Source organism: Oryzias latipes, chromosome 9 (assembly GCF_002234675.1).
Source record: "Oryzias latipes chromosome 9, ASM223467v1".
NCBI classification, from domain to species: Eukaryota; Metazoa; Chordata; class Actinopteri; order Beloniformes; family Adrianichthyidae; genus Oryzias; species Oryzias latipes.
This window is the reverse complement of record NC_019867.2, coordinates 11835129-11859938: the sequence shown is the minus strand read 5'-3', so window position 1 is coordinate 11859938 and position 24810 is coordinate 11835129. Positions and strand designations below refer to the sequence as shown.

Sequence of the window (24810 nt, the reverse complement as noted above, 5' to 3'; positions counted from 1 at the left end):
GCTTTATTGAACATAGCGTTAACATACAAAATCCAACATCAAGGAATAAGACAGATCATCAGCAGTGGTAATCAATGCCATCATTCCAAGCTTATTCAATCACCTCAAGTAACGTATCAGAAATATATCAAAAATACAACTTGCTGATAGGAAAATAAAGTATCTTAAACTATATAAAAAAGAATACAAAAAAGAATAATATTATTATCATTTCTTTCTTGCTTGCTTTCCTACGTGACGTAAGCACGCCCAACGTAAAACGTGCTTTGACGTTCTTACGTCACAGAGTTCCGGGCGAAAAGCAAAATATTACACAGGGTGTAAACATGACAGTGTCGCACAGGTAGAGCAATGCAAAAATGGTCTTCGAAAGCCTTGTTGTCGACGTCCTCAACCGGTTTTTGGGTGACTACGTTGTCAACCTTGACAGCTCGCAGTTAAAGCTTGGTATTTGGGGAGGTAAGGCAACTTATGTCTATTCAACGTCTAGCTCCTAAGCTATCAAGCTAAATGCTAACACTTAACGTAACCCGCGTGCGGTTAAGTTTTAGGCTGTTAGCGTCTGTTTGTGTTCCCTTTCCTTTTTAGGAAGCAGACCTTTACTGTTAAGTTAGATGTGAATTTTAAACAACGGATAAATCTAGGCCTACCTTTAAATGCTCAATAATGTTTGCTGTGTTTTCCAAGTTTGTTTTTCTCGGAAGTTTCTTGAAAGTGCCGGTTCGTTCAGGGTCACACCCTTCCACACAGTTCATGAATAAACAGGTCGAAACATGCAAAAACTTACAAACATGCATTTTAAAGTTAAAAATGTAACCTGTCATGTCAGCTCTACTTACTGTTTCACTTTTTTCTTTGGGTAAACAAATGTATTTAACATGTGACTTTATGTTTCAATGTTGAACTGTTTTCAGAAATGGCATAGTCTTGGTCAAAACGGTTCTCTCGCGTGTTTGTTGTTTATCTTTGCACTGAAACAAACGTGAAAACCAGAAAGTAAGTTAAGCCTGATAAGAAAAACAAAATGTATTGATTGTGAGAAACGATTGCTTGGGCGGCATGTGATGCTCCTGTAAGTAGACACAGCTGTGGCATGAGGTGTAGACAATATAGTAATTACACTTGCAAACAGTTAAAATAGAATAGCAGATTATTCAATATTTGTGTTATATGTTATATTAAGTAGAAAAGAAAGCTCCTGTCAAGGGATTTGAGTAAGAAAATGTGGAAAAACTAGGTCAATATAAAGGTAACCAGTCCATCTCCAGAGATCCTAATGTTCCTTTGTCCACACTGCACAATACTGTCGAAAGGACATGGACTTGTTAGCAAAATCCATGAAAATTTGATTAAATATAGTGAGAAGAGTCGCTATGGTAGTAGTCCCAGAGGGACGCCACTGCCAACACAAACCAAGATAGGAGTTTGTCAACATTTATGTGACAAAGCCACAATCCTTCTGGAAGAATGTGCTGTGGTCAGATGAGACAAAAGTAAAGCTGTCTGGTAAAGGACAAAATGGTACTGTTTACAGAAAAGGAAACAGAGCTTTCAAAGAAACTACAGTAAACATTGGAGGTTCAAATATGTTTTTTGGTTGCTTTGACTGTGTGAACAATATCGTGAAAACTGATAATTTTGAGGCACGTTTCAATCAAAGCGCTGGATTGTTGTGAAGTGTCTAGCAATGTGTTGAGATCTGAACCTCACAGAAGACCTGTGAAAATTATTTCCAAACCGCAAAAGGCATCCATTGAATCGGAAAGACCTGGAGCAGTTTGCAAAAAAAAAAGAGTGGTCAGAAGGTGTTAAGAGGTGTCAGAAACATGTGTGATTACAGGAGTGATTGATTTCAGTAACTTTGTTTCTAAATGGGTGCTACCTCACATTAAGTCATGAGGGCTAACAACTTTGTCGTCCGTTTTTTAATGTGTGAATTTATATATGTGTATCTGTATACACGTGTTGCATGTTGACTTTGTAAGCAAAGATTCCCATCATTGCAGGTGATGCAGTTTTAAAAAGTCTTGAAATAAAAGAAAATGCTTTGGTAAGTGTGGAATTCACAGCTTTCTACTTAAAAACTAATATTTGAAACAAATGAATGTGATGCTTTATTTCTGCTCCTGTATTGCAGAGCGAACTTGACATTCCTTTTAAAGTAAAAGCTGGCCACATAGGTAAGATTAAAAGTTTTGGTAAAAACCTTTATTTTGCATACTTGATCAGGAAAAATGTTTTTTTACTGTGTGGTTTTCTCAATAGGGCGCCTTGAGCTCAAGATTCCATGGAAAAATCTTTACACTCAGTCAGTGGAGGCCACACTAGATGGCGTCTACTTACTTATAGTTCCCACAGCCAGTAAGATGATCATTATCATTCATTACAAAAATGTTAACCTAATATAAGACAAAAGCATATCCAATCTAAACCAACCATTTCTGCAAGATAACCTTTTCAATTCAAGAAAACCTTTGTCTTGTTTTAAGCATTTTTAGTAATTAATTAACCCAATTTCTTCAAGGTATAAAATACGATGCAGAAAAAGAGGAGAAGCAGCTACAAGAAGCTCGTCAAAGGGAACTGCAGCGGATAGAAGATACGAAGAGAAAAGCTGCTGAACAAGGTCAGAATCACAATTTGCTTAAAAAAACAATCACTCGATGTAGAGAAAAATTGTCCCCAGCTGGAGTTTTGAGGTTACTTTTTTTTTTTTTGTTAAGGTCTTACTCTAAGCGTAAGTCTTAACTGTGTCACTGGAGTCAAAGGCATAGACTGAAATCCTGTTCTATAAAAAGGAGAACTCCCAATGCTATGCTGTGTCTGGGTTCACGTGTCTCATGTTTGTCTTGGCTTCTGTTTGACAGATGATCCTCAACAGGAGAAGCAGGACTCATTTATGGAAAAGCTTGTTACTCAGGTCATCAAAAACCTGCAGGTTAAGATCGCAAACATCCATGTTCGCTATGAAGACAATGTGAGTATTCAAGTACTCAGTAGAACCTGGAACAAAAAAATTTTACACCTTTTTAATTTTGGTTCACTCATGATTATGTTTTAATGTAATAATAGTGCGGTGGGGGGGATTTTTGTTGCATTCTTTTTGTTAAATGACTGTATTAATTAATAATTCAGGCTGAGTGTGAATCGCTTCATGTGTGGGGTAAAATTGAACCAACACGTTCTTCCAACATTTAATTTTTCCTTTGTGTTTTGCAGGTCACCAATCCAAAATGTCCTTTGTCATTTGGGGTGTCTCTCAAAAATCTTAGCCTTCAGGTATATTGCTTTTTTACTCGTATCACCAATAACTACTTGTTAGTGTAGAATATATTGTAAAATTTACATGATTCCATTTTCATTTTCTTGTAACATTATGCTGACAGACTTCTGATAAGAACTGGAAGCCAAGTCTCCTGGATGAGAACGCAAGGCTTTTTTTTAAGGTAAAAAATATAGCCTTTTATAGTTTTTTTTTTTTTTTGTTGCTTTTAAAGTTGAAGTTCTGTTATTTTCACACAACTGAGTGTGTGAAATTTCCTCTATGCATTTGACCCACCCCCTGGGGGAGCTGTGAGCTGCAGATACAGTTCCCTCAGGAACCATTGGCCTTTAAACCCCCAATCAAAGGAAAAAGTCAATGCATTTAGCTGTTTTTTTTAACCTTTCTGATAATTGAAACCCTTCTCACGCTACACTAAAGCTTTTCTTTTAAACACGAGTGATTTTGTCTGAACTCTGGCCTCTGAGTCAAACTAGCTAGTTAAGTCTTTAACTGTAATAAGATAAGACTGTTGCGTGGCTAATAATTGTCCTGTCTTGCTTCTTTTCAGTTGGTGAAACTAGAGAACTTGTTTGCTTATTGGAATGTAAACTCAGTGCTTTTCTCCACTCAAAGTGCAGAAGAGGCTTTGGTAAGTGTCATCAGAGAATAGAATACTTTATATAAAAATCTTCAAAAAAGCTTAAATTTTGACAAAAAAAATGTCTTTCCTTTTTAATTTATTTTAAACAGCGTTCTCTTGAAAACAGCATGACAATCCAGAAGTCTCCTGCTGCTAACCATGACTTTAGTGAGTGTCTGTGTCTCTCACTTTAAACAAACCATCTTTATAAAAGCTGTTGACTGGAGTGAATCTAGGTAAAAGGAAGGCTACCCTGCAGATATGACATTTGGGTGTTTTCGTAGTTCTGGTTCTGCAATGTGTGGGGAAATGAAATGTATGGATTACACAGTTATTCAAATATATAGAAGAAAACAATTGGTTGAAACAGGTTTTTTTAGATCTCAACAGCTTTTTTTAGATCTCAGCAGCTTTTTTTGATCTCCAGTGTTGACTCAAGTTTATGATTGCACATCAAAGTTAGGAGTTGAAGCCTATTTCTTTCCATGTAAACTAAACAGAATTTGCTCAAAATGATCTTTTTCCTGTTGATGCAGTCATTCGACCCATCTCGGCTGATGCTAAACTGAAGATGAATCCCAGGTCGGATGTGGATTTTTCTTCTCCTAAAGTGGACCTGATGGTAAATCTGAGTGAGGTAGCCATTGAACTGAACAAACCCCAGGTAGGTTGAGAGAGAACTTCTTGGAAAACAGATCAAAAGAAGTATTATAAAATGTCAATTCCATGAATCCTTTAATCTGCCTCATAATTGGAGACATCCTGTTTTTCTAGTACATCAGCATTTTGGAGCTGCTAGACTCTGTGGATATGATGTCACGCAATCTGCCATACAGGAAATACAAACCTGTGGTCCAAGTTCACCAGAATGCTGGCACATGGTTAGAAATCTTTATGTGGCATAACGGTTTTTTTTATTGCAGTCTTGTTGCAGGTTTAATGAGTTCATATGTGTTTGTTTAAGGTGGAAATATTGTATCACAAGCATACTTGAGGTCAACGTAAAACCCCATCTTCACATGTGGTCATGGCAACACATCCGTCGACACCGGGCAACTGTACAATGTTACAAAGAGTTCTACAAGACAAAAATCACTTGCAAGAAACCCAGTGACAATCTTCTCAAGGATCTAGAGGTGGGGGCTGAACTGATGAGAAATAATAAAGAAATGGAGGAAATGGTTCCAATGGTGCTGTTTTATTCACATACACTCCTGATCAAAATCTTAAGACCAGTTAAGAAATCGCATACATTTGCATTCTACATGGCTAGATTTTAAAAAGGGTTCTAAGTAGAATTTTAAAAATGTAAAAATAGGAATTGGCAACAGGAGGCCAAACATTTTGAGCAGACAATTTAATTAAAACAACAATTCAACTGCAATGGTGGTGTTCAGATAATCAAAATTGACCATAGCACTAAAAAAATCCTGTTAAGTCTTCAAAACAGATATCAAAATGACCAAACAAAACAGTCAGTCATGAGAAGCTCCACCGTTCTTGTTGATGACCTCAAATATCTGTTTGGCATGCTTGATGCGAGTGTTCCTAAAAAGCTTTTGGAAAGGTTGTGCTGTGAATATGGCTAGTTAAGTGGTAGTGGTGAATATGGCTTCATGAAGGGCATCCACTGTCTGGAAGTGATGCCCATTTTTGTAATTTCCCCTTACCATCCATTTCGAAACTTTTTCAATTGGATTTAAATAAGTAGAACATGTAGGATGGGCCAAAAGAGTGACAAAAGTCAGCTGTCAGGCAGGCATTGTCCTGTTGAAAAACCAAGTCACCACCATACAGACGAGGGCTCTTAATCATGAGGCATGCCCCCTGCTAAATCTCCACATAATCCTTGCAAAACCTGAAGCTCCATTGTTTTGTTGAAGAAAAAAGCCCCTAAGACAACGATGGCTCCTTTTTCACTGTGCCATGTAGAAAACATTTCATGTAGAAAACATTTGTTATAGTAGTAATGTTGGAAGCCATCAGGACCTTCAAGGTTACATTTTATTTCATCGGAAAAGAGAACTTTCCTTCTCTTTATGATGTCCCATGTTTGGTGTTCCCTTGCAAAGTCATTCCTGGCATACCTGGTCTGCCAATTGACTTTTTTTTGTTCCGTAACCCTAAGAATCTTTAAAATAAACTTCTAAACTGCTGTTTTACTGCATTCATCCTCAGCAACAATGGCATATTGTGAGAGGCTGTGCTTATGCAGCTCAATAACATTCAAAGAAGTTAAGCTTTTTTGCAATAGATCATGACAGGATGATTACCGGTACTTATAAGAAAAAACATGCAATGCATATAACTAGATCTTATCATTTAAACTGACAGTTAAAAATGTGTTCTCTTACTCCACCTTTTTTTTTTTTTTTTTTTGCATTTTGAACCTCTCTCTGTTAAGTTCTGTGATAAATGCAAATTCTTGCATTGTCTTAACTGGTCTTATGATTTTTGATCAGAAGTGTGTTGAAAAAATTCAATCAGCCTCTCCTAGTTTGTTATATTAAGAATTTTATTTTCCTAAATTCTTATCTTCTAGAACACAGAAAAGGCCTTGGATATTTTCAACATTACTTTGGCCAGACGGCAGGCTGAAGTAGAGGTAAGCTTCAGAATTTGTTGATATTTTTTGTTTATTTAAAGCTAGCTAGCTTTTGATTCATGTACCTGTCTTAGGCAAGCAAGGCAGGGCTGCGGATTTATCGTCCAGGAGTGAAGATGGAGGAAGAGGAGTCTCAGGGCTGGTTCAGTTGGGTGTGGAACTGGGGAGGAGAAGCTGAATCACAAGCAAAAGTGACCAATGCTGGAGGTACTTATTTATGTTATTAGGCAGAACTCCCAAGGAGAAAGCAAAAAGAAACAAAAAATAATTTTGGGAATATAATATCGGCGATGTTCTTTTCCAGAAAAAGTTCCATGTTTTTAATTGCAGCATTTAACAGTTTTGTTTTACTTCTGTGTCACTTTTATCTCTCAGGTTTTGATGGGCTCTTGACTCCTGCAGAGAAAGCCAAACTCTACACTGCCATTGGCTACAGTGAAACTGCTGCTAATCCTAATTTGCCTAAGAAAGTAGGTGTCTTCTGGTCAACTAGCAGTAAATGAAATTTTTTTAAACAAAATATAAAAGCTTCTTGAAGTTAATGGACTTTACATTGATAATTCTCTAATGTAAATGATTTTTAGTTTGAGGACATGAAGGTCAATTTCCACATGGAAAGACTGTGTGTATCCATTAAAGATGAGAAAGACAAAAATGAGGTCATGAGGCTGACTGTCGGGGAGCTCAAGTCTACACTCACTCAAAGACCTGGAGCACAAGCCATCAAGTTAGTTTAATCTCTGTTTGACCGTTTTCTTTTGGAATGATGATGATTCTGCTGCAGACACAGAGTATCTGAGTTGACTTTACATGGTATAGAAATGACCAATGGCTACTTTATGTGCCCTTATCTGGCATTGACACTTACAGATTTCTCCTTCATGTCCTTGTAGGATAACAGCTGAGCTTAGTTTGTTTGAAGTCACTGGTCTGGCCAGTAACAGGCCTGCACCAACGCTCCTTTCATCAAGGAGGGCAGCCACAAAAACAGGGACACCTCTTCTCATCATTCTGTTTGAAACCAATCCACTGGATGAAAGTGCTGACCAGAGATTTCATGTCTCATCTCAGCCACTGGAAATCATCTATGATGCTGTAAGTGGTATCCTCCATTGCTAAATGTGTGTAAATGAATCCCTCATAGGGATCTAAATGAAAACTTTGTTGGTTTGTGCAGTTAACTGTAAACAGTGTGTCAGAATTCTTCAGACTTCCAGATGACGTGCAGCTTAATGAGTTTACCAAGGCAACACTAATGAAACTGGAGCAATTTAAAGATCGCACAGCCACAGGTGAGTGGAATCTACAACTTTTATCCGATCTAATGTTCATTATATTGGCTTTCAATCCTTCCACCATCTACACCTTTTCTATCCCATTTTGGATCTGTGGTAGATTAAAGCCAACACTCTGTTTCTAAATTTGAGGCAAACTACAAGAGAAAAAAAGAGTAATAGGAAGAAACAAATTTTTACCTTTTTTGGTTATGTTTACTGAGATTGTTAAACCTAATATTGATCAAACCAAATTAAAAGAAAGCTAACTATGTCCCAACATGTACATCTTTAGAATTCAAAGCAGGTGTATATGGGTTTACTTTTTAGTTCATGTTATATGTTTCCTCCTGCAGGTAAAAACAATTAATTCTTATTTTGTTCTGCAGGTTTACTGTATGTGATTGAAACACAGAAAGTTCTCGACCTGAAGGTAAACCTCATGGCCTCCTACGTCATCGTTCCACAGAGTGGCTTTTACGATGGAACACAGAACATTTTGCTGTTGGATCTTGGTCATTTTAAGGTTCGAAAGCTTGAAGTTCAATAAATCGCATCCAGTTGGAACAAGAATTACTTTTTATATACTGAGTGATGTTTTAATATTTCTGCATTTGTTTCCACCTCTTCAGATGGCCAGTCAGAGCAAAGAGAATTTGCCACAGCTGACCCCATGTCCCAGTAACATTGAAGCGATCATGTCCAGAGCATACGACACCTTTGATGTGCAGCTCAGCTCCCTCCAATTCCTGTACAGCAAACCAGGTGAGCAATACGTAAGATGAGAACAGTCATGTATGTTAATATATTTTATAAGCTCATTTTCTTAATATAACCACTTAATACCGCATTTTCTTCTGAAAATGGAATACACTTTTCCCTAACCCAAATGGCAAACATCTCAAATTGACAAATTTACATGTGAATTCTCTCGCAGAAGGTATCTCCGCTTCTTCAACTGTAGACATGCCACCCACATAAACTTTTTATAAAAAGGACACATGAGATCTGATGCCCTGAACTCGGCTCTTTTATGCTCGCTTGCTTTCCACAACTGGGAAAAAGGAGCTAAACTTAAAGTTAAAGACTAAACACCGACATACATTCGTGAACGGATCTTTCATCTATGGTTACAGGCATTGTACTTTAACATCATTGATCACTTAAGTTGTGGTGAAGCTCAGGCAGAAATTGTGGTAATGTTGCTCACAAACAACTTTTCAATTTCCCAGTCATTGAAAAGAAAAATTAACAACTTGCAGCCATCCCAAATGAAAAATGACTTTTTTTCAGTTTTCTACCAAGAAATAAGTCGTCATCTTGAAAAAATGAGCTGAAATAAATCATGAGCAGACATGGCTGTTCTTATCTTTAGTAGTACTAAAATAGAGGAGCTCAAATGTAAATGAGATGCTAAAAAAATAAATTCTCTTTTTCTAAATTTGTTTTCAAAATAATTTTCTCCATCAGCAAAGATGGCTGATGGAGAAAACTTGAAGGTTTTTGGTGATCCAGGTGGAGTCGCCTGAGACCTTATTGATGGAATTGGACTTTTTTTCGTAGAGTGGGAATTTTTTTTTTTCATTCAAGGAACTTCTTTAGCCTGCTGAAAAGAGATCTTAATATGTCATCTCAGATGTATAATCCAAAAATATTTTGAATTTGTCTTTATGAAAAGTTTATCCTTAGGATAATGAAACTGTTATCCATAGGTGGGGACTGGAAAAAGGCTCGTAAACAAAAGCAATCACCGCTCCACATCCTGGAGCCCGTCGACGTGAATGTGGATTTCAGCAGAGCGATGGTTGTCAAAGATTCCCGCATGCCAAAGTCAGTTTTCATTTATACTGGTTAAAAAAATAGGTATTTAATTTAGCATTAAAGAACTCATGCAAGTACTATTAAAAATCACGCTATATATAGCTTTTTAGAGCACAACACTGTTAAGTATGTAAGACACAGAGCATGTTACCTGTTGTTTCTTTGTACCTAATTGGGAGCAATTTGACCCAAAGCCATAACCTAATCTCAGATCACTTTTCCACAATGTTTAATATTTTTAACACTCCCTGTAGAACAAGCTTTGTAATCGGATGTTTCTAAATAGGCTAAGCAGATATTTTGTTATTAAAGTTATTTTTAGTCATTAAAAATGTAAGTCACTACTATTATTTTGCAGAGAGAAACTTTTATCATATATTAGTCTTCTCATGCCATGATGAATCATCTTTTGCCACTTTTTTTTTTTTTGTAGATATAAAGTACTTGGAGAACTTCCTCTGCTGTCCCTCAGAATTTCTGATATTAAACTTCGAAATGTTCTGGAGCTGGTTGATAGTATCCCACTGCCTGAGAGCAAACCCTCTGCTCACAACACTGCTCCATCTTCCACTCAAAAGGTAAGACCTGCTTTGTCTCAAAACAGAAAATCACTAAAGTTCTCTGAATTTGACCTCACAGTTGCTAAATTTAAATTGTGTTAAATCCAACTTTGTCATTTGTTTCAGCCAAAGAAGTCTTTTACCCCTCAGCTCGCTTTCAAAAGACCTCCTCTTTTACCTGACCAGCGCTCTTCTCTTTTTTTTGAGTCATGTGAGACCATCAGCTTAACATCATTGGGTGAGATGTTTGGACACTCTAATACGCTAACCTTTTTTTAACTTGGTCCCATTCAAGTTGCGATATTATCTTGTAGTCTTCCCTAATGTAGTACATGAATTTAATTTCACATCACACCAATCAAAAAAGGATTTATTCTAGAATATTCGTCAGAATTTTAAAAACTGTTAATTTCTTTTTATTCAATACAATACTGCATCAATGCACTGTGGCGTTGGGTCTATCAGCCTGTGGCACTGTGAAGATGTAAGGAAGCCCTTTTATTTGCCTTCAGGTCGCTTCTATTAGGTTTAGTTTCTTGTTTTTATGATTACAACTTATAGATTGTTTTTTTTTTAGTTCAGATCAGGCAGGTTTGCCAGACAATCAAGCAGAGTAAGATCATGATCACAGAACCTGTTTGTGGTGATTAGGCATTGTGGGCAGGTGTCTGGTGCTGCTGGAAAAGGAAATTGGCATCTCCAGCAGCTTGTCAGCAGAGGGCAGCAGAAAGTTGTCTAGAGATTCCTGGCAGATGGCTGTATCGACTTTAGTCATTAGAAAACTCAGTGGATACTAGACTTCAAGTAATGTGTATGCTGTGCCTCTCCAATGTTTCCCTAGACTATATTATCCACATAAAATGTAAGCTTACTTTCATGTAAAAGAAAGAGTCCAGTTTATTTTTCTCTTTTGATGGTCCTGACTTTGTCCTTGGTTCAGTAGTGGCATGAAGAATGGGAAAGTAGTTGCCCATCGTCTGTGTGTGTGCGGTGGCTCTGATTGCACCGACTCCAGCCCCAGTCCATTTATTATGATGCCAATGTCCTTTTGTGGCTCTTAGTGATGATTTGTCTTTGGGGCATTTGTCATGTCAGCTGTCCTCTGCATGATTATAGTGAGTGAAACCATTTAAAGGCTCAGCAAACTTTTGAGTGATTGTGTGATTTGAGTTAGTTTACACATTTGTTTGACACAGTGAATTTCCAAGACAGTAGTTGACATTTAAATTTAGAAAAAAATGATTGAGTGAAATACAACTTCACTTTTTTAATTTGACAGATTTTTAATTTTACTGTTTCATGTTTAAAGTGTATTTTAAGTAAAACAAAAAAAAATTGGAAAATTTAGAAATTTTGGTTTTAACAGGCCAACGCTTCTAACCAGAAAAATATTTATTAATCTAGAAACAGCAATAGTCAAACTCAAACTTATTTTATATTTTATCACTGCATTTTTAGTGTAAATTCAGCTAAATTATTCTTAATTTTTTTTTTTTTAGCTTGAAACATGTTGGAATAAAGCAACTTATCTTTCCTTAAAAATCAGGCTCAGAGGAAGATTTGTTCTACGATGCTCCCAGTTCTCCTGTTGGGGATGACTCCTTCTTCCCAGACAATCCCCTGCCACTGCGCTATGTTGATTCAAGAAATAGAAGAAGCTTGATAAAGGAAGACGTGCAGAAGAACATGACGGAGTTCTTAATGACATTTCTGATAAACGAGGTACTAAAAGGTTTTGTAAATATATTTATAGCTTTACACTTAATTCTCGTTTTTCACATTCATGTCTTTTGTGTTGATGATCAAGCTTAAAGTTTATTCTCACAATTAAAAACAGTTTAGTAGATTGATTGAAATTAGAAGATTATGTCAAATGTTTCTGCTTAAATGTGGAAAAAATGGGTCATAAATGCAGACAAGTTTTACTCTATTTAGTTTTAATTTTTTTTCTTTTTTTACTAAATTGTTTGTCTACTTTTCTTTTTGTTTTCTCCCTCCTAAAATGTATCTAAGATATATGTTCATTTTTTTTAACTTTCTGAATTCTTGTTTTTTCCTGCAACAATTGTCTCCAGTTTTCAGTCCAACTTTGTCGAATGTCTGAGGGACAGGAAGTTACAGTTCTCCATTTGGACATTGAAGGTTTGGGTACTGAGCTGCAGTTACGCACTTTCGACATGACATCTAACACATACCTGCGAGAGATCTGCCTGACGTGTCCTGAATATGTGGGTCAGTACATTTCAAGTTGATATGCTTTGCATTTCCTTTCAACTTTTGTTCAAGACTTTCATTTGATGCAAGAATAATAACAGTTAAGTCATGGCTTTTGTTTTCTGCTTTTATGTCTCTGCTTTTGTTTTTCTGTGTAGATATGGAACAGAAGCAAGTTCAGCTGATCACCACTCTTGACAACTCTGAAGATGACCTGCTTACCTTGGAATATATCAAAGTTTGTTTGCAATATTATATTTATAATTTATTTCTTACCATTTATAATACATATTTTCAGATTTTAATAAAACCTTTTTGTCTTTTAAGGCTGATAAAAACGGCCCAGAGTTTAAGTCTCTTCATAATAATACAGAACAGATGATCAAGGTGAGGAAAATGTTAGTTAAGTACCAACAACTCAGAGCTTTACTATGATTAGTCTTCACACACGTTAACATATTTTTGATGTACTCTTAATTCTTTTTTAACGTTTGGTGGTTTTATGAGGTTTTTCTACCATTGCTGAAAAAAGATGACAAGTTGTGCTGATTGTTTTAGTTTTCTCTCCTCTTCAGGTGACATTTTCATCCCTGGACGTCCATCTCCATACAGAGGCTCTCCTCAACACCATCAACTTCCTCAGTAACCTCCTTCCTCCTTCAACAAAGACGAATGAAGTGTTGGAGGCGGAGGGAGAAGAAGAAAGGGAGGGAGAGAAAAAAGGAGAAGCTCTTGCAGGTGGAAAGAAAAGTAACTGAAGAAAATTCCCTTTTACTATTCCACTAATTATTATTTGAGGACAAAAAGAGAAATGCTTTCATTGTTGGACTTGTTTTTAGTTCTATATGATTTCACTCTTTATCGCTTGCAGGTTCAAAAAAGTCCAAGTTTGCAGATGTTGTTAATATGCACATCAGAGCGGATCTCCGATGCTTGAAAGTGTTCCTACGAGGACAGAAAGCCAGGATCTCGGAGATCAGAGTTGAAGGTATGGACAAAGAATTTCTCTTTTTAGATGTTTGATGTCTGGGTGGGTCTGCCTGAACGACTCATCTTGATGTGTTTTAATATAGGTTGAAAGAAAACATTATTTTATTAGTAAATGATGTTTATCCTTGCTTATAAACCAAAATGATTCAAGGTTATGCAGAGGGGTTCTTTATGCAACACCAACACCCAAGTATTGTCTCATTTAGAAATTCTGAAATGCTTAAAAACATGTCCCTGAGTTTGTTTTCTCCTCAATTTCCTAGGTCTGGTTTCTGAGGTCTTACAGAGGAAGAAGATGATGGAGGTTTCAGCCAATCTAAAGAACATTGTAGTTTTGGACTGCAACAAAGAGGCCTCTTACAAGAAGGTACAGTGTCTGTCGGAGTCATCCCATGTTTATATAACTATTGGGTGTCTTTGGGTTTCTGGTATTGCTGATTTGGGGATTTTTGGTTCTGAATATTTTCTGCTCTGTTTTAATAACCACTTCTATTGTTTCTCATTTCTTTCTCAGGCAGTGTCTATTGCAGACAAAGAAGTGTTTGCCTTCCGAATGTTGAATTATACTGACGCAACAGAAGGCGATGGCTATCTAAACATGTCTAATGTTGACACTTCTGTGACTCTGACAGTGGGGTGCATTCAAGTGATCTTCCTCAACAAGTTTCTTGACTCGATACTGGTAAGAACTAACCATCCTGTTTAACCCTTAGTAGGCTGGGGCTTTTTTGAGCCTTTTTTACTACTTTACAATTTGCTCTGATAATTTGTTTTTTTTAAATGGTAATGCTGGATATTCATCTTTTTAGTACAACCATTACTTTTTTAATGATCCCCCCCCCCCCCATTATATTACACAATTATTGTGCAATTAACCTGAAACTATCCAAAAATCTCTGAGTACCGGTAGTAAATTGTCATTTTTCAAAACCACAAATATTGAGATCTGTTTTTCTTTTTAGTAACAGAGATCAAAAGTGTACAGAAAAATAAAAATTTATAAATCCAAAACAAACCAAATACAAGTTCAAAACTATGAGAAAAATGCATAAAAAGTGAGGCGATCCTCCACTAATCTATATCAACCCTTTCCAAAAAATTAGAATATCGTGGAAAAGTGTATTCATTTTTCAAAACTTTCATAGGATAAAGATTCAGCGCCCACTGTGTAATTAATTTAAAGTATTTTTTGGGGTTCCAGCTCATAAAACCCACAAAAACCGGATTTCAGAAAATCAGCATAACACTGAGAAATCACCATTTACTTCTCAGTTTTTGCAAAAAGAAGAGACGGATCACTCAAAATAAAATGCTGGTATTTTTAAAATGATACATCCATCTTCAATAGTTGGTGAAAATCATTGATGCCTTGATGCACCATGGCATTGAAGCAGTTATCTTGTACCATTGCGTGGGAGTTATGGAAGCCCATGCTTACCATCAGCTCTTTTTTGTTTTGTGGTCTTGTACCACTCATCTTCCTTTTTAATGATACCCCATACATTTCCGATGAAGTTTAGGTCCAGCGAGTTGGCAGGCTAGGCAAGCACTGTGATGGCATGAGCATCAAACAGGTTTTGGTGCTTCTGGCGTCATGGGAAGGGACCAGGTCCTGCTGGAAGATGAAATCTGAATCTCCATACAGATCTCCCCAGAAGAACTCATAGTAGAACTCATATCCTCTAAAACAGCGGCCTCCAACCCCCGGGCCCGGACCGGTACCGGTCCATGGGTCATACCGGGCCGCACAGAAAGAATAAATAACTTGCATTACTTCCGTCTTATTTATTTCGGAATCTGAAAGATGTCTATGTCACTCTTGACGCAGGCCAAGGCGCTCTTCTTGGTCACGTGATAGGTTACCGCTAAAATAAAACCCAGGAGCTAGCAAAATGAGCAAAAAACTTTTGAAAGTTTCTTTGCCATGGGGAAAATGCCCAGCCAGGAGACAGAAGATGAGCCTTCGACTTCGAAAAAAAAAAAAAAGAACGCTACATTTTTAGACAGTACTTCTTTTATGCACCATGAGTGTGGGAAGGAGAGAGGATGATGACACCTGTGCAATGTGCAATGATATGCCTGTCAAAATAAAAGGTCAGAGTTCGTCTCGTCATGTCTCTGTTCCGCCCTCATCGAAGCGTTGCAGCGATAATTGTTCATTTCAATTTAAAGACTGGTCCGTGAAAACTTTGTATGACGCCATAGCAGTCCGCTGCGTTAAAAAGGTTGGTGACCACTGCTCTAAAAGACTCTGGTAGACTGTTGCAGTGATTGTGGGTTAAAAAAAAGCAGAGTTTACCAGCACCAGTGCTGGACCTTGAACCTCAGATCATACCTGACTGGAAATTTCACAGTGGACCTCCATCAGCTTGGGCTCTGGTCCTCACCAATCTTTTGTGTCTTTTTGATAATCCACTGAAGCCCATAATAGTCTCTTTTGTTGGTGCTTCTTCTCTTCCTGCCAAATTTCGCCCTTCCATCAGACTTTCCTTTGATATGCTTAAACACAGCAATCTGTGATTTATGGCATAAAATTGCATTGAAGCTTTGGTGAGCTCACGGCTGTGACCCGCGACCCGAGTCTCGTGAGTCCTGACCCACGAGACTTGACTTGCAGCTCACGAGATGTAAGCCACTGGAAGTAGGTGGGAGCTGTTTGAAGACAGTGGATCCTGAATGTTTATACAAAGGAAGTTTATTTTTTGAATTTAATTATGGAAATTAATACACTTTTCCATGATATTCACATTTTTGTCTATGTCATGTTTCAAGAAATTAATTGTAAGGAGTATCACAATTATGGGTCATAACTATTAAGTTTGTTTTAAACCAAACATTTCAAAGCAAAAAAACTTTTTTAAAAACTTAACATTATTTTTTTTTAATGAAAACTATACTAGTAGTGTGTCTGCATTATTCCTGCATCATTGTAAATGACCAATGACATTGGCAAACGCATCAGTGAGTTTAGAGACCACTAAGGGTTAATTGTGATAATTACCATCATGCTTTTTTCTACTGCTCTCTTGTTCCTTCTTTTTTATTCCCAGGCATTTATAAATAATTTCCAAATGGCTAAAGAAGCCATAGCTGAGGTAACGGTCCAAGCGGCAGAGAAAGCAGCTTCAGGTGTGAAGGAGCTTTCTGAGCGGAGCACACGGATCTCTCTTGAGGTCCACTTCAATGCACCTGTCATCTTCCTTCCCCAGTCCTCTTCCTCTTCCAATGTCATTGTAGCTGATCTTGGCAAGCTGTCTGTCAAAAATCGATTTGTCAAGCAGCCATTCAAAAGTGACTCTACAATTCCACCTGTTGTGGATAAAATGACAGTGAAACTGTCTGACCTCAAGATGTACAGGTGAAAGACCAGCTTTTAGTTTTAAAAATAATTCTTCCCATGTATTTGTTGCATCAATTTATTATTATTTTCTTCCAGAACAACTTACATAAGTGGGATTTTTAAGGGAGAGAGTCAACTTTTAAAACCTGTCAGCTTAGATCTGGAAATCCAGAGAAATCTTTCATCCAACTGGTACCACAACATCCCTGACATAGAGATCTCTGCTCATCTGAAGCCCATGAGTGTAAGAAATCACTTCATTATGAATTGTTTTTTATTTTAATTATTGAGTTAATTGATCACATGGGCCCACCTGGTATCACTTCCCCATGGCCCACTAACTGCAAGAAAGCTTAAAAGGGGTTATTGCAATTTGGTGTGGGTGAGAGTCTTAGGTGAATGCCTCGTTGGCCCATCCCCTTGGTTATGGAATTTGGCTTTTGAAACTTGAACATCATTTCTCTTGGAGGGAACAGACCTGTGCTTGTGCTGGATGTCCAGGTACCAGCTAGATCTATCTGGGTTCACCTCCACACTTGGCCTTGGTTTTGGACCTCAATCTTTCAAGAAGTGTTGGAATCTCTTCCAAACTGGAGTTGCTCATTGTGAGAGATGGAGGGCTAGTATTGGGTTAGTCATAAACCCCCTGCCTGGCCTCAAAGTGATGTTTGAGTTAGAGAGGGTTGTGTCTCTTTGCTTTTAGGCAGAGTATTGGTTTCTTACTGGTTTTTTGCCTACAGACTAGACAGCAGTTTAGAGTTGGTGCCTCTATGGAGGGAAGCGCCCCAACTGAAGACTCCACTGTTTTCATGGAGGACTTCAAAACCCCTGTGGGCAATGATAGTGGTACCTGGAAGGGTGTGATTGGAAGGAATGGCCTCCCTGAGGGGTTTACTTTTGTTGGAGCTCTCTGCTAATCAGTTTGTCCATAGCAAATACCTTCTTTGAACACAAGGGTGTCCATCATTGCACCTGGCACCAGGAAACCCTAGGCAGGAGAACAAAGATTGACTTTATAAATGAGCTGTAGCCTGGGCTGTTGTGGAGGCAAATACTCAGACAAGGGAAGAGTTCGATGAGGTTATGGAAAAGGACTTCAAGCCTCAAAGAAATACTTCAGATTCAGAAAAAAACAATTGGGTTTCCATCCTGGTCATGAAACAATGGATGAGGTCTACACTAGGGATGGGTACCGTGCCCCGGTATTGAATCAGCCATGGGGCCACATTCTTCAAGACCGCAGTATCGTTAAGATCTGACCTGAACGGTTCTACTATCGGTACTGGAGAAGATACTTTTTCTTATTTTTGTGTCCCACAAGCGTTATCTGCCATATTTAACTCACCAAGTCAGTCAATTTTCCGTTAATTAATGATGGTATTAATTTCGGTATTCTCGTTGAAGCGGAGAGCTCTGTCTGTCTATTTGTGTGCAAGGGGGGCGGGGCTGTTGTTCAGACAGCACGCGCCGCGCGTGCACACACACAAGACAAGGCAGCGCACACACAGTCAGTGGCGATCTCGTAGGGGACACGTGAGCGCCTTAGACTAAGAACACCCGTTTCTGCGTAAAATTAATGAAGTTTGCATCAAGGAGCCCCTACCATGCTGTCACCTTGCTGCTACGATGACCGCATGTTGCGCTGTTTGTGCAGAACACGCTGGAGCGGTGTGTTCTACACAAAACAAACAGGTAGAGAGGCGGGGCTTAGATTCACCGCTTATGATTCCAGACCCGTGACACACTATCAGCTGCTTCCTAATACTTAATAATAATTAATGACTAATGACAGTTGTTATCCGTAAAATTAATATAATTTATTGGGTTTACTGGATTTAAACAAAAATAAATAAATAAAAAGGAGTCTGCATCAAAGTGAATTTGTTTCCATCATCTCACTCAATCCTAACTCTGGTGTTTGACAGACAGAAAAGTCTATTCAACTTAAGGTTGTGGAAAATGGACAAAAGATCAAAGGAAACATCATGCTCATAAAGAATAAAAATAATTAGATTAAATAATTAAAATGAATATCCTGTCTGGAACATTCTCATGTATAAAGTAACATTTTTTGTTAACTGTTAAAAAACAGTGTTGTTGCATAATGAGGAAATAAAACACTTTATGTTCTTAATTTGTTATTTATTTATTTATTTTTCGTCCTCAAAAAGTATCGATAAGAGTACCGTTAAAATACCGGATCGATAAGCAGTATCGATAAGAGTAGTAGTACCGTTAAAATCTTAACGATACCCATCCCTAGTCTACACTCTCCATAGGGTGCTGAAGTGTTTGTGCATGTTCACTCGTCCAATCCATTTGTCTTTTGTGGATTTGGACCACGTCCCTACTGGTAATGATTGTATACTTATATAGCACTTTTATACTTTGATTTAAGGCCCAGAGAGCTTCAAGTCACAGTCCCATTCACCCATGCACACACACAATCACACGCCGATGGTAGCTCAGCTGCCTTACATCGTACTAATTTTAACCACCAGGAGCAGTATGCGGCTTATTGTCTTGCCCAATGGCAATTCAACACATGGACGGTCAAGGCTGGGGAGGAACCTGTGATCCTCTGATCAGAAATTGACTGTTTGACCTCTGCACCACTGCTGGCCCCATGGTGTCTTGTGGAGGGTTCTTTGTGAGTATAGAGTTGGAGGTGCATTACTCAGGGTCATCTGGTCCCTGTATGATCAGAGCAGGAGCTTGGATTGCATTGTCGGCAGTAGATCAGTTTGGTTCTTGGTGCATGTGGGACTCTGGTTTTGTTAATAATCTTTATGGACAGATTTTTTAGGGGCAGCCAGGGGCAGAAGGGATCTTGTTTGAAAAGACATATCTTTTGGCTGGCTTGGGAACGCTTCAGGATTCACCCAGAGGAGAGAGTTAAATCTGAGGATTTTTGCTCAGACTACTGTCCCATAAACTCAGTCCTGAATGAGCGAAAGAAGGCAGATGGTTGGATTAATCAACAATGTATATGAATAATTCCATCCTTTAAGCTATACTAATTTATTTGTTAGTAACTGATGTTTTGTCACTCATGAATATGATCAATAAAACTCTGATTTCCTTGTATGGTTTTAATGGTGAACTTTATTGCTTCCATCAGTTGATACTCTGCCAGGATGACATGATTGTGGTCTTAAGGACTCTTGGAGAGAACCTGTCAGAGAAGTCCGACGCAGTTTCACCTTTACCTGATTTGCCCTCTGCTAAAGAGTCCCAGAACTCTGGAGCCTCTGGATCTGATAGCAGTAAGGCCTTGCAGTGTTTGCCTTTGGCGTAAAATTCTACCATTTAAAATAAACAAATAACAATTAGTTAGTTCTGCTTTTTAAAAGCAAAGTTATAAAATATTCCTCTTTACTGAAAATAAAAATCCTTTAATTGTTTTAGCTTGTCAAAAATAAGAAAAATTGACTAATTCACTTGATATCTTGAATGTGAAAGGGCAATGTAGTAAAAAAACGGTGTGATTGTATTCCTGTAGGTAACATTGTGGTGACAGCAGCTGTTGTGGAGACCCAAAAATACGTCAAGCTCAAAACAACACTCAAGTTAGAATTCAAGTTTGACTCCATGACAGTGGTCCTGCACAGTCCTAACAAGAATGAGGTGAGCTAAATTCGAATTACACCTTCACATAAACATTCATTACACCATAGACCTCTCCATCTCCATTATAGGTGTTGCAGACATTAGAACATGTTTTCTTGTTTGTGCAGATGGAAATGTTGGACCTTCATCACGAGCAGCTGAAGCTGGCAGAGTTCACTCTGGGCACCATCTCCACTTCTGTTCAAATGTTCTCAGACAGCTCCATGAAAGCCTTTGTCCAACTCACTGCCTGCCAGCTGGATGACAAGAGACCAAGTATCAAGATGGTCACCTCAAGGTTTAAGACCTATTCCATATTTAGAAACTAAGAACTCTTTTTAGCTGTTTTCTTAGTTTCACAGAAGAGAATGAGATGGATTGAATTAGTCCAACAGCAACAGATCCATCAGCTCCAACAGATTTTTTTTTCTTGCTGTTGCTATTCTGTTTATACAAAAAATTAAGTCAAATCATGTTTAATCCTTTTTTGTAATTGCAACTTTTTATTTTACCGTCAGAATGGTGGCAATGCGTCCTGGAGCAGAGCAGAACACGATGATGGAGGTGAACTATCGACAAGGGCATGATGGCACAACGATAGACACAGTGGTTCAGGACCTGTATCTATGTGCCAGCATGGAGTTCCTCCTCACAGTGGCAGATGTATTTCTCAAAGCCACCCAGCAGGGTTTTGCTCAGGGGCCACAGGCCAAGAGCACAGCTGGTGCTCGAGAAAAAAAGAACATTAACTCATCTGTTGCTTCCAAAGACTCTGGTAAGTTAAGGAAAGAAAAAAACTTTTGTGTTTACATTTTGCTTTAAATATGACAATTTTTTTCTGGATTATATTTATTTATTGTATCTGTTAAGTATGATATATAAATCTGATCTAAATTTAGGAACATCTCCAGTGTCAAAGACGGAGATGAATGTTGTGGTGCGAAACCCAGAGATTGTTTTTGTGGCTGACCTGTCTCGTGCTGATGCTCCAGCCCTGGTTATGACAACACAATGTGAATTAGATATGAAAAATGGTGCAGATGGACAGATGATGACTGCAATTATCAAAGACTTACAGGTCTGAATTTTCTATAACATTTACTAAAATTATATTTCTTTCTTACCTGAAAAAAGTAATGAATGTGATTTTGGTCATTTAGGTTATGGCCTGTCCCTTTTTAACATCAAAGAGAGGGAACAATATGACCACTGTTCTGCAACCTTGTCAAGTGTTTTTTCAAAGCTCTCAGCATCCAGACGCACCTCAGGTCATGGAGGTCTCCATCAATGCCCTCTCACTGAAGGTAATGTTTCTCTGCAGTGCCTTTAACAATTATGACATTGAAGTGTTTCATTTGAATTTTCTTCTTTCAAATAGCACAAGTAGACAAAGCATGTTCTATTAGAAGCTTTTTAAAAGAATCTGTTTTTTATGGTAAAATGTGGAGAAAAGAAAAAATGTAACTGACAAGACTTCTTTGGTGAAGACTAAATACTAAGTACGGTAATTTGGTGTGCAGTCATGCGATTCATTTTTCTTTCCAATCAAGTAATCCTGTAATAACCTAATTAATTTCATTTTATCCACAGATATTTTTAAGCTAATTGCTATGAAATGCCTCATTTGGAGATATTTTCATTTAAATTCATGACATTGTGGTGCAGTAAAAGATCAAACTACAACTAAAAAATTGTCTTTTTGAAATTCTCCTAATATAACAGACTCCCGACTTTTACATCGACATGGGATTTTTTCCCCCAATCTCGATCAATTAAGAAAAAACTGAACTACACAAAACATCAAAAAAAAAGACGCAATAATTTGTCTTTAATTGATTAATCGCGATGAACGCAATAATTTGACACCCCTACTAATTTCTTTACCACTTTTGTGTTTTTGTGCTGCTTTATTGTGTTTTCAGGTATCTCCTATTATCATCAATACAGTGATTACTATCCAGTCAGCTCTGACTCCTACGACAGAGACACATGAGGAGGAGCGCAGTCTTGTTCCAGTGAAGCTCTGGGAGAAGCAGAGCTGGAAAGAGCTCAAAATGTGGTTCTTGGAAGAGAATAGTGATGAAGACACAAAGTCTTTGGTTCCACTAATACCGAAAGGAGAGTCGCTACAGGTACCTAGCTTTGCATTGCTTTCATACTGTTTTTTTTGGTGTGTGTTTTAATAAGGAAATGGACTGTATCACATGACAGACTATGTTTTTCAGGTGACTATAAACTCCATCTGTCTGACCCTGGAGGCTGGAGTGGGGCACCATACAGTCCCCATGCTTCTAGCCAAGTCCTCCTTTGATGGAAATGTGAAAAATTGGACCACACTCATAAACTTGAAAAGCAAATTTGACTTGGAGGTAAAAAATAAATTAAAAAGAGTGTCTAACTAATTTTATTCTTTTACCCAGAATTCTTCTATAGGATGTCTTTGTTTGCTGTCTATAATGTTCCTTTCCTTAGGTTCACTATTACAATGAGATGATGGGAGTGTGGGAGCCTCTTCTGGAGCCGCTAGAAGATGAGACGGGGGAAGATTTCAGACCATGGACACTTGAGCTGAAGGCACATACATTTACAAATATTCATGTGTTTTGCAGTCATAGAAGGAAACCACATAATGAATCTAACATTTTGTTATCCTGTGACCAGATGAAAAAGAAGCCATTTAAAAAGAAGCCAATTGGAAATGAGCCAATGAATTTGTCTGACATTGCAGATGAGGTGGATTTTAATCTCCCAGACTATAAAACAGTCATTGTCTTCAACAGTAAAGACCAGCTCAACATCACTCTAACAAATTGTGGGCTGTCCATGCTGAGTAATCTTGGCAAAGTAAGGAGCTTGAAAAACCGTTTTCATCTTTTTCCACTGAAGGTATTCATGGTTACAGCTATTTTAAGATTTTTACAAATGCATTTTTTTGTTTTTTAATCAGGCATTTTCAGAGGCTGCCAAACAGACCGCAGACAGTTTCCAAAAGGATGAAGCTCCGTTTGTGGTAAAAAATATGCTTGGCCTGCCAGTATCTCTCCAACTCAGCAAGAGGTTTCATTTGGTTGGCAAGCAAACCACCAACAACGCAGTGACACTGCAGAGTGATGAAACCTTGAGGATGAACTATTCTTCCAGACCTGACTCTGACCAGTTTTCAGCCATGATCTCATTGAGTGAAAAAGACTACTACATACAGCCTAGTAAGCTGCATTTGCAGTTGGGATGTACACAGAGCTCTACAGTTATTGTTTCTTTAGGAGTTTTTTAATGTGTCTTTACTGTGTATTTTATAACTCTTATGTCTGTCCAGCTCCTGTGGGCCACACATCTACCAGTGTGATCCCTCTGATTAAGGTGGGCCGTGGAATGTACAGTGTGATGCACAAAGACTCGAGGGTTACCCGTTTCTTGGTCTGTCAGATTTCCTCTGTGGACGGAAGCAAAATTGTGAAAATACGTTCTCCATTCCAGGTATATCACAATTTTTTTTCTTTTTGCAAATATTTATTTTCCTCCTGTTTTGCCCAAGTTGACCTCCCAAGGTAGCACACGTTGGGGTTACAAAGCCACTTTCAACCTATACTAATGCTGTAGATGCTTTATTAAATTTATTATGATGTACAACATTTTTTCAGTGTTTCTTATGTTATTTTATTCCTCTTTCCCTTCAGATTATCAATCATTTCTCAATCCCATTTAAAGTTTTTGACGATTCTGCTTGTCTGGGAATAGCGTTGCCTAATGAGGAGTTCTGTGTGCCTCTGGATTCATACAGGTGAACACTTTAATATGTGCTCATTTCTACACTGTGTTTGTATTCAGTCTTCTGTAGGTGTCCAGCGCTCTCATTCTCACCTCATTTTTACAGGTCTGTACTGAGTCTTCAGCCAGTAACTGAAGGTGATTCTGGTCTGCAGAGGGAGGAGTTTGAGTGTTCTGAGGGGTTCAGCTATGAAGATTCCAACAACCCTCACTTTCAGCAGACATGCTGTCACCATGGGGATCAGGGGGTTAAAATAATAGTCAACATTGTGCCAGTAAAGGATACAGTGACATTCAAAAACACTGGAGATGCGGGTGAGAACTATGATGTTCCTTTTGTGCTTCACCTGTGGCCTTCCGTCCTGCTTCACAACCAGCTGCCCTACCAAATCACCTACAGGCTGAAGGTAGGGTTGTATGCTAATCAATACTTATATGATCTATATGCAAAAATGCTCTGCAAACTTATGTACTCCAGTTTTCCAGCTCCTTCTGCATGTCTTGCGACCGATGACCTGGTAAAGTGCGTTCAGTCAATCAGAACGAGGAGACGCTTGATTCAGCTAATCAGAAGAATATAGTGCAGAGTGAACTGTAAAATAGACAGAGTAGTAAATCTCGAAGACCAGAGTTTGAGAAGCTCTGTTTTAAAGGTTTCCACGTGGAAAGCTATGTTTGAGGTTTTTAAAAATTTGAAGGACAAAAAATTCCATTGAAGTTATTC

At 38.1% G+C, this 24810-nt stretch overlaps 1 protein-coding gene across 1 annotated transcript in view; it reads left to right on the top strand.

Moving 5' to 3' along the window:
• Positions 1–287: 287 nt before the first annotated feature.
• vps13a (vacuolar protein sorting 13 homolog A) overlaps positions 288–24810 on the top strand; it is a 43318-nt gene continuing 18795 nt past the window's right edge. The window contains exons 1-48 of the mRNA XM_023958409.1: positions 288–459; positions 2007–2050; positions 2138–2180; positions 2266–2361; positions 2525–2626; positions 2868–2977; positions 3220–3279; positions 3387–3446; positions 3834–3914; positions 4016–4073; positions 4442–4569; positions 4680–4786; positions 4870–5041; positions 6448–6510; positions 6585–6717; positions 6886–6980; positions 7095–7237; positions 7404–7605; positions 7688–7802; positions 8174–8310; positions 8417–8549; positions 9497–9614; positions 10039–10183; positions 10292–10403; positions 11712–11887; positions 12241–12397; positions 12538–12617; positions 12707–12766; positions 12955–13117; positions 13251–13367; positions 13633–13736; positions 13884–14051; positions 16420–16727; positions 16806–16953; positions 19831–19975; positions 20212–20336; positions 20447–20616; positions 20837–21093; positions 21218–21396; positions 21479–21622; positions 22241–22450; positions 22544–22687; positions 22791–22892; positions 22980–23162; positions 23266–23524; positions 23635–23795; positions 23996–24099; positions 24193–24493. Of these exons, the coding sequence (XP_023814177.1) occupies positions 360–459; positions 2007–2050; positions 2138–2180; positions 2266–2361; positions 2525–2626; positions 2868–2977; positions 3220–3279; positions 3387–3446; positions 3834–3914; positions 4016–4073; positions 4442–4569; positions 4680–4786; positions 4870–5041; positions 6448–6510; positions 6585–6717; positions 6886–6980; positions 7095–7237; positions 7404–7605; positions 7688–7802; positions 8174–8310; positions 8417–8549; positions 9497–9614; positions 10039–10183; positions 10292–10403; positions 11712–11887; positions 12241–12397; positions 12538–12617; positions 12707–12766; positions 12955–13117; positions 13251–13367; positions 13633–13736; positions 13884–14051; positions 16420–16727; positions 16806–16953; positions 19831–19975; positions 20212–20336; positions 20447–20616; positions 20837–21093; positions 21218–21396; positions 21479–21622; positions 22241–22450; positions 22544–22687; positions 22791–22892; positions 22980–23162; positions 23266–23524; positions 23635–23795; positions 23996–24099; positions 24193–24493 (6522 nt within the window). The 5' untranslated portion in view covers positions 288–359. The remainder of the gene's footprint in view (positions 460–2006; positions 2051–2137; positions 2181–2265; positions 2362–2524; positions 2627–2867; positions 2978–3219; positions 3280–3386; positions 3447–3833; positions 3915–4015; positions 4074–4441; positions 4570–4679; positions 4787–4869; positions 5042–6447; positions 6511–6584; positions 6718–6885; positions 6981–7094; positions 7238–7403; positions 7606–7687; positions 7803–8173; positions 8311–8416; positions 8550–9496; positions 9615–10038; positions 10184–10291; positions 10404–11711; positions 11888–12240; positions 12398–12537; positions 12618–12706; positions 12767–12954; positions 13118–13250; positions 13368–13632; positions 13737–13883; positions 14052–16419; positions 16728–16805; positions 16954–19830; positions 19976–20211; positions 20337–20446; positions 20617–20836; positions 21094–21217; positions 21397–21478; positions 21623–22240; positions 22451–22543; positions 22688–22790; positions 22893–22979; positions 23163–23265; positions 23525–23634; positions 23796–23995; positions 24100–24192; positions 24494–24810) is intronic.